General features: G+C 60.6%; 1 protein-coding gene across 1 annotated transcript; it reads left to right on the plus strand.

The window, feature by feature from the left end:
* Positions 1-4,978: 4,978 nt before the first annotated feature.
* On the plus strand, positions 4,979-8,644 carry ADRA2B (adrenoceptor alpha 2B). Its single transcript, XM_033838182.2, has one exon. It carries the CDS (start codon positions 5,447-5,449, stop codon positions 6,788-6,790), a length of 1,344 nt encoding a protein of 447 aa, XP_033694073.1. The 5' UTR covers positions 4,979-5,446; the 3' UTR covers positions 6,791-8,644.
* The last annotated feature ends 428 nt before the right edge of the window (positions 8,645-9,072 follow it).

A 9,072-nucleotide genomic window follows, 5' to 3' on the forward strand; every position in this document is an offset into this window, starting at 1 on the left:
TATTCCCAGTTTATTCAGTGACAGGGAGAGGGATGGACAGTAAACAGGCAAATAAAGCATCTGGGATTCGTAAGTGATGGCGGAGGGCGAACATTTCTATAGGCTGTTGGCATTTCACCTGAGACCTGAATGGCAGGAGGCTGCTACCCTGGGAACATCCAGGGAAAGAGCAGCCAGTGCAGAGGCCCTGAGGCAGGAAGAAGCAAGGTGTGTCAGGCCAGTGCGAGTGGGATGTGTGCGCGTGGAGCACGTGGACGGGGGGAGACAGGCAGGGCCTCGTCAGCCAGAAAGCGATGGTTTTATTTCACGAGCAACAGGGAGCAGCTGCTGGAAGGTTCTAAGGAAGGGTGTGACAAGATCTGATTTAGAATTTAAAAAGTCATGCCAGATACTCCCTGGAAAACAAATTGGAATCGGGAAGAACAGCTGGTAGCCACTGCAGTTGTGCAAGTGAAGGTGATGGGGGTCATGGAAAGGGGCAGAAGTGGGTGCTTTGGGAGTATGTTTTGGAGGTTGAGGCAAGCGCACTTGCGGTTGGATGTAGGGGCTGAGGGCATCTCAGCAGTGAGAACTGAGGGGAGAGACCTGGTTCAGGGGGAATGGGCGTGGGAAGTCTGAGGCTACTAGATGTCAAATGGGTGGGTCAGGGAGTGTGTGGGGCGGTGTCCTGGACCTTGTACGATGTTTGGTAGCATCTTTGGCCTCTACCCGCTAGATGCCAGTAGCAACCCCCTTCCTCCTGTGGTTAAAGTCAAAAGTGTCTGCAGATATTGCCAAATGTCCCTAGGAAGGGGCAAAAATCACTCTGTGAGAATCACTGATTTAGGATTTGGGAGAAGGAAAGGAAACTGAGAAGTGGCCTGTGAGGAGGGAGCAGAGTGTCCCCCAGGAAGGGTCCATCATATAAAACGCTGCTGAGAAACAGTAAGAACACGACTCAGAATGAGCCTGGCACTTGGCGCCATGGAGTCACAAATGACCCGCCAGGAGGAGATTCAGTGGAGGGTGGGGTGCAGACGTCCTACAAGGGTGAAGGGGAGAATGTGAGGGATTAGAGACAATGACCAGGCAAACGAGAAGGTGGCAGCTGCAGGGGGGGCATGGAGGGCTTCTTAAGGAGGGGGCTGGCCCTTAGAGTGGGGGAGTGATAGCTGGTGAGGGGGTAATTGAAGGAGCAGAGTCCTGGGGGACATGAGAGGGGTTGGGGTCCAGGGCATATGCCAAGGACTTGCCCTAAGAGTGGAGATGCAGCTCGGATACAGGTGCGCTTGGGGGATGGGTGCCTGCCAGATGGCTTCCATTTTCTCTTAAGTACAAAGCAAAGCTACAGCTTACAGGTAGGGGGCGGGCAGGAGGGGGATGCCGATTGTGAAGCATGGGTAAGTGAGCCCACTAGGGAAGTCTAGAGATCTGCGGTCGTGAATTTAAAGCGAGGCCAGTCGATGCAGTGCGTGTTTTGCTCTGGAAAAAGCAGCTGCTTGGTCAAAGGCAGGGCAGATGATTTAGGTTTGACCAGGGTTGGGGTTTTGTCGGGAGAGGGGTGACGGAGGGAGGGAGAATGATTGACTTACATCACACAGGGCACGACTCAAGGGTATGGGGAGGCGGGGAGGCTGGGTCATACAGGGTGGTCTGGGGTAAGGGTCCCAGGGGTTTGAAAGGCTGGAGCTTCTGGTGAAAGCTGGCGGGGGGCGGGGGTGAAGCCTGGTTGGGGATCATCCCCATGGGCCCTCAGGGCAGGGAGGGCAGCACCTTGAGCTGCTGGAACCCTGGCCAAGGAGGCAGAGGGGCCAGTGTCACCTTTCAGACCTGGAGAAGTGGTTCCAGGGCTTTCAACTAAGATGGCCCAACTCTTGCTGGGCTCTCACAGCCAGGGATGGGACAACTGTCTCCCCTTTCTTTGGAAAAGATGCTACTAGGTCACCTTTCCCCCATGGCCCCTCTTTCCAAGGACATCCCTTGGGGGCACCTTCATTTGGGTACCACCTGTCTAAGAAAAACTCAAGTGTATGTCATCTGCTGATGCCTGCTACCATTACTCTTCACCTTTCAACAATCTTGGCCAGGTACTGGGGACAGAGAAGCGATGTCTGCTCTGAGGGAGGGGGTGGTGCAACAAACCATCGGACTCCATCTCGCTCTGGGCGTGAAACTGGCACCGAGGGAGGGCAGGGTAACTCCTTCTGCCTGAGAGGCGGTGACAGGTGAGCAGACCTTGAAGACAGAGTAGGGGTCCACCAAGCACAGAAGGACGGGTAAGGAGGGCGTTTCTGGCAGAGCAAACAGCCCCTGGAAAGGACTAGAGATATGGGAGCTCAGGGCACGTCCGGGGACCAGCACGTAGCCTGGTGTGGCCCGGAAGGTGGGCCAGTGCCTGTCACTGCCTCCCCCTCCCCCTAAACGTGGCTGAGAGTAATCTAGGCAGCTCCTGCTGCTGGCTGGTTGTAGATCTGGGACTGACTCTGCCAGCCCTGGTGGAGCAGGATGAGGGAAGGTCAGATCTAGTTCGGGAAGCGCTGAAGGAAGCCCTGCTGGGGCCCGAGGCTCTGATTCATGCAGGGCTCAGTGGAGCAGGCAGCTGGGGACTGTGGGTGTGTGGGGAGATGAAGACCACAGAGAGGAACGGGAATTGAGTTACGTAACAGTGTCCCCTGCCCCGAGAGCCAGCCGCTGGTCTTGGGCGTGGGTGGGGCTGGGAGGCAGCGGCGGGTGGCACAGAGCCTGGGTGGTGGCTCAGCCTCAAGGGTTCCTGTAGACTCTCTCTGGCTGTCCTCAACCTAGGCTGGTACCCAGCAGGGCCCGGTGCTGCCCCTTCAGGGAAGGCCCAAGTGAGAATCAGCATTGATCTGTAGGGCAGAAAGGATGGGGTGGGGTTGGTATAAGCAGCCCTGGCCTCAGTTCCTGCAGAGGCCTGGAGGCCCGGCCTTTCAAGGAAAACAAGCCAACAGACAAAAGGCTGCTGCTGACTGCAGTGTCTGGGGAGATGCCCACCGGCCCCCCAGCCCGAGAATGATGGGAGAGGGTGAAAAATGGTCCTTCTCAAAGCCCATTTGGGCCACCAGGGTGCTGAGATTCCCTGCCGTGGGACAGGGAACCATGGGGACAGGCAGGAACTTGCTTAAGCGGCTGCTTCCCCAGATCCAAAGGCCACCCCTCTGTCCTTCCTCAGGGAAGGGGTTTCTGAGGCCTCTCCATCCCTGGCGACCGTGGGGTGGAAGCCCAGCAAGTCGAAGGATGCATTCATGGAACCTGTCTCTGGAGGGGGCAAGGGAGGCTGGCCGCCTCTCCAAACCTAGCCTAGGTAGTACCTACCCCACCAGGCTGTAGGCACTCTCATCTAACAGGGGAGCTGGGTAGGCTGGCAACAGGCAGGGAGAGCCCAGGATCAAGGAGGATGTCCCTCAGTTCTGCCATGTGGCTGGGGGGGGGGGGTGGGTGGGTACCACCTGTCTGAGCCTGGGTAGGGGTGACACACTGTGGGCACCTTGAGGTCACACGCTCTGCTCCCATGAAGATGGAGCAGGCACGCTGGATCAAGGTCATGTCCTTTGGGGGAGACTTACTTTCAGAAGTGGATTGATGCTTTATACAGAGGATGCCATGCACAGCTGTGGGCTAGCAATATATAGGCCTCGTCTAGGCTGGGGTTACAGCATTAGGGGCTCCGGAAACGGTGAAAAAAGCGCCCTTGAGGCTGCCCAGGCTGGCGCTGGTGGCAGTGGCCACAGGGAGCGTGGGTAGGGGGAGGGTGTGTGACGACCGCCGGTCCTGCGCAGCTCTTTGAGGCCAGAGTGAGGTTAGGGTGCGGTGTGTGCTTAGTCGGGAATTTCTTCTCACCCCAACTGCTTTTTCCAGGGCTACTCCAAGGGGGGTGCGTAGCCTGCGGGGTGGGGGCGGAGTCAGCAGGACTGGAGCAGGGAGGGGGGTCCCTACAAATGCAAAGGGAAGCTCTTCCCTTCGAAGCTGCCCCTGAGACCAATATTTTCTCTGAATTGTGTCAAAAAGACCCCGCCCTTGACTAGGTCTCCCTGCTCTGCACCAGGGGACATCCTCTTCCTACTGGTCACGATGTCGGAGTTTGCAAGCCCCCTCCCCCGCGCCTCCCGCCCCCGCCTCCGCCTGAGTCTCAGTTGTTGAGACTCGGGTCCAAGCCAGTTTTCTTTCTTACCTCTTTGCCCTTAATGGAGGAAACTGAGGCAGCTGCAGGAGAAACGGGAAAGCTGAAGTCGTCAATCGCAGGCTCTGAGTACTCGCTTGCCCCCCGCCCCGGGCTTGGGAGCCTTCTCAGTGGCCCCGGGACGCGGCAGGCGGCGGGTCTCTGGGGGCCGCGGACGAGCTCGGCAGGCGGGTGGCGGCAGGGGGCGCTCACCACCTGGCCACGCGCGCCTCCTCGGGCTCCGCAGGCCCGACGGAGTCCAGTCTGTGCGGAAAAGCATTTGGGGAAGGGGTTCCCAGCAGTCTCTCGGCTCACCTCACGCCCTCCGCTGGGCTTCTTTCCTCGCGGGCCCCGGTCAGCGGGTGTGGTTTATTATGCTCCAGCGCCCCGACACACCCACCCACCCTCGCCTTGGGGCTCTTGGGTGGTGGGAGGGGAGGTCTGCTCGCGCCCACCGTCCTAGACCCGGGGGCTCGGTCCTAGCCCCGCAGTCCTCAGGAGAGACGTCCCGCCTCGGCGCCCGCGGACCCGCCAGCGCCGCGTCCCAGCTCCCCGCGTGCACCGACCCTTCCACTTCTGCCAGCATCCTTCCCTTGGTGCCGAAGACCCCAGACGCCGGGCCCCTCTGACCTGCCGCAGAGCGGAGGCCGGGAGGAAAACGGAGTAGGGGTGCCAAGGCGGAGGCCGGGGGCGCCGGGAGGCTGCGGTCCGCCCACCCCTCAGCGAGGCGCACCTCCCACCCACCCTGGGTCTCACCGCCCGCCCCGCCTCCCTTCCCTCCTCCTGCTCCCGCCTCCAGTCTCCTCCCTACTCCAGCCGCGCTCTCTCTCCTCCCCACTCCCCTGCCGCGGCGGACTGCCTGCAGACGCGGCTCCGGGCTAGAGCCGGCGGAGCGGAGCGGGCCTCGCCCTCCTTGCCTCCTCCGACAACCGCCTGCCCGGCCGGCCGGGGCCCCGCGCCCCAGCGTGAGTCCAGCAGCCTCCCGGCGGCGCCCAACTTTCCCTCCGTTCCGGGCGGGGCGGGGACGGCAGCGGGAAATCTTGGTAAACTTCTCCGGGGCAGACGGCAGGGAGCCCGGGCGCCGGTGCAAGAGGATGTAGGAGGGCGGTGGCCGGCCCCGGGCGTCCCCCGCCCTCTTGGCCCCTTTCGGCCTGGCCATGGGGCTCCAGCACCTTCAGCTCAGCCAGGGGGTCGACACCCTCGTCTAGCCGACCTGGGTGGGAAAGCGCTGTCGCCGGCTGTGCACGCGCTGGGCGAGCAGCGCCCCTTCTGGCCGCGTCCGGCCCCGCCATGGACCACCAGGAGCCCTACTCCGTGCAGGCCACTGCGGCCATCGCGGCGGTCATCACCTTCCTCATCCTCTTCACCATCTTCGGCAACGCGCTGGTCATCTTGGCTGTGCTGACAAGCCGCTCGCTGCGAGCCCCGCAGAACCTGTTCCTAGTGTCGCTGGCCGCCGCCGACATCCTGGTGGCCACGCTCATCATCCCTTTCTCGCTGGCCAACGAGCTGCTGGGCTACTGGTACTTCTGGCGCACCTGGTGCGAGGTGTACCTGGCGCTCGACGTGCTCTTCTGCACCTCCTCCATCGTACACCTGTGTGCCATCAGCCTGGACCGCTACTGGGCCGTGAGCCGCGCGCTGGAGTACAACTCCAAGCGCACCCCGCGCCGCATCAAATGCATCATCCTCACCGTGTGGCTCATCGCAGCTGTCATCTCGCTGCCGCCCCTCATCTACAAGGGCGACCCGGCTCCGCAGCCCCGAGGGCGCCCCCAGTGCAAGCTCAACCAAGAGGCCTGGTACATCCTGGCCTCCAGCATCGGATCTTTCTTTGCACCCTGCCTTATCATGATCCTTGTCTACCTGCGGATCTATCTGATCGCCAAGCGCAGCCACTGCAGAGGTCCCAGGGCCAAGGGGGGCCCTGGGGAGGGGGGGTCTAAGCCGCCCCACCCTGTCCCTGGGGAAGTTTCAGCCTCGGCCAGATTGCCAACTCTGGCCTCTCAACTGGCTACTGTTGGAGAGGCCAATGGATGCTCCCAGCCCACTGGGGAGAAGGACGAGGGGGAGACCCCTGAAGACCCTGGGACCCCCGCCTTGCCACCCAGCTGGCCTGCCCGCCCCAGCTCAGGCCAGGGTCAGAAGGAAGGTGTTTGTGGGACATCTCCAGAGGAGGAGGGGGCTGAAGAGGAGGAGGAGGGGGTGTGTGAGCCGAAGGCCTCGGCAGCGTCTCCCGCCTCAGCTTGCAGCCCATCCCTGCAGCAACCGCAGGGTTCCCGGCTGCTGGCAACCCTACGTGGCCAGGTGCTCCTGAGCAGGGGCAAGGGCACTGCGGGGGGGCAGTGGTGGCGGCGGCGGACGCAGCTGACCCGGGAGAAGCGGTTCACGTTCGTGCTGGCCGTGGTCATCGGCGTCTTCGTGCTCTGCTGGTTCCCCTTCTTCTTCAGCTACAGCCTGGGTGCCATCTGCCCTCAGCACTGCAAGGTGCCCCACGGCCTCTTCCAGTTCTTCTTCTGGATTGGCTACTGCAACAGCTCGCTGAACCCTGTCATCTACACCATCTTCAACCAGGACTTTCGTCATGCCTTCCGAAGGATCCTTTGCCGCAAGTGGACCCAGACGGCCTGGTGAGCCCGCCTGCCCGCTGCCCATGTGGGGTTGGTGCCAGGGCCACCCTGCTTCTTGCCCCGTTGTATGTGGCCACCTCCCTAGGGCTTTCTGGTCCCTTCCCTGGTCCTGCAGGCCTCATCCCGGGAACCCCCTCGGAGGGGCAGGGTCTATTTGAAGCCTCCCCTTGCTGGCTTGGCCATGGGGGGCCATCTTCTCCACCCCCTGCCTGTGCACAGGCAGATGGATGAGGCTTGGAGCTTCCTGAATGTAGCCGCGGCCAGGCTCCCTCGCAGAACCCCAGACCCCTGCAAACCTTGAGGACCCTGTGTTTTCTGGTTGATCACTTGCTTGTGGCGTTTTGTATCTTTCTCATCTTCCCCTTGAAAAGAGCAGGAAGCCAGCCTTCCGCTTCTTCCAGGAGGGCCTGCTGCTGAGGAAGGGGCAGAAACGATGATGGGCATCCATGCCGTGTGCCCGTGGTCCCCATTAGACCCTGGGTGGGGGCTTATGGGCTGGCCCCATCTTTGGGCCCTTCTTCTCCTTCCCCCTGCTTTTGGAGTTGTAACTCCAGAACTGCGGATCCTTTTCCTCACCCGGCGCCCCTCTGGGAGGCTGGTGGGTGCATGGATGCCTCCTGGGGGGTGGTCTGGGGGTCTGGCCTCTGCCTCCACGGGAGAGCCCTGATCACTAGCATTTACCGCCTGCAAAACCCAGGGCAACAATAGCTTGCCGCCTACTTGCTGCAGGGAGATGAAAGGCTTCGCGGAAAGTTTTGAGCTCCGTGGGGGAACGCACTAGAGAGCCAGAAAATGTGATTATTCGGTGATATAAAAATCCCCCTTTTCTGGGTTTACCACCGCCTGTCTTCCTATAGACTTTTGCTCTGTGCCTGGGGTGTAAATTCCTACCCCAAACTGGAAGTGGGGAGTCGCAGACAGAACCACGACTTCAGTTAAAGGATTTATTCGAGAATGTGTTCTTATGCCTGCAAAGGTTGGAGTTATTACGCTGCATGACAACTTCTCGACATTTCACCTACAACACCAAGAGGGTTTTCATTGGCTTGGACCCCCCAATGGGGGAGAAGTCTTTTGTCATCAAGCAGGCACATTGTTTCCCCAGGATCGCTAAAAATACCCACCGCATGGGAACGGTCTGAGATGAGAGCATGTGGTGGGGTGCTGGGGCTAGAGCAGGTGAGAAGGGGCCCCATGGACTCCCAGGGGAGCCTCCCACTGGAGTTCCTGGGCAGGGCTCCAAGCCCCAGATAGGTCCCTTTGATGCATAACTGATTCCACCGCAGGTGGGTACCGTCTGTCCATCTCAGACCCAGCCACGTTGCTCCACCCCACTGATGGGCCTCCATGGGCCTCTCCCTCCTGGTCCCCTCGCCCACCCTAGAACTGGCACCTGGAACAGTTGAGGGAATGTGGAGGATGTTTTGCAGTCTTCCGCATGCGAGCGCCTGGCTTCACCATTCAGCCGGTGAGCATCCTGTCTTGGGGGCGGGGCTGAGCAGCACAGGCACTGCTGGCACGCTGATGGGCCTGGCTAGACTTGGAGGGACGCTGAGGGAGTTTTCTGGGGTGGAGAGAATAGAGGGGACCAAAGAGAGTCCCTCCTGGGGTGGGAGGCTGTCCAGTTCATTCCCTGGTCTCAGTGTGAGGCCAGTGCATTGCCTCCGGGCAGGGCTGGGGAGGCTGGGCCCGGGGGAGGGGCTGGTTTATGACATCTGCTGACTGGTCTTGTGTGTGCCCCATGCGACCCCTGCTATCGTTGCCTGTGACTCCCTTGTTGTGATATGCAGGGTTTTTTTTTAAGTCTGAGCTATTTTATCAATAAAGGGATATTTTGTAATAAGCTGTGTCCTCATTGTCCAAGCGCTGCCAGGAGTAGCCATTCCTCACCTGCTTGAGTAGTAGACTCTGGGCATGGGCGCCTTCCCAGGGCCAGTTGCCCTTTCCTCCTCTGGGTGCAGCTGGCTGGTACCCACACACCTGCCTGCCTGCTTTGTCCACTCAGCATCCCTTATCCATCATTACAAGTCAGTGGGGGCGAGAGTCGCCAGGGGAGCCTGAGACTGGCTGCCCGGGAAGGGAAGGAAGGGAGGGCATCCCAGAGGAGATGGCCTTTGGGCAGGGTCTTGGGGGAAGATCAGGAGTGTACCAAGAGGGAAGACGGGAAGGTATCCTGGGCAGGAGAAAGCACAGGCAAAACATGTTGTGATGGTGAATTTGTGGCAGTTCAAGAGTCAGCCTGAAGCCAGCCCTGATGGGCGGGCAGGCACAACAGCTGGGGGCCAG

This window comes from Tursiops truncatus, chromosome 14, assembly GCF_011762595.2.
Source record: "Tursiops truncatus isolate mTurTru1 chromosome 14, mTurTru1.mat.Y, whole genome shotgun sequence".
Classification (NCBI taxonomy): Eukaryota; Metazoa; Chordata; class Mammalia; order Artiodactyla; family Delphinidae; genus Tursiops; species Tursiops truncatus.

Coding starts and splice junctions, on each gene's coding strand:
- ADRA2B (XM_033838182.2), top strand. CDS start 5,447: ATGGACCACCAGGAGCCCTACTCCGTGCAGGCCACTGCGGCCATCGCG.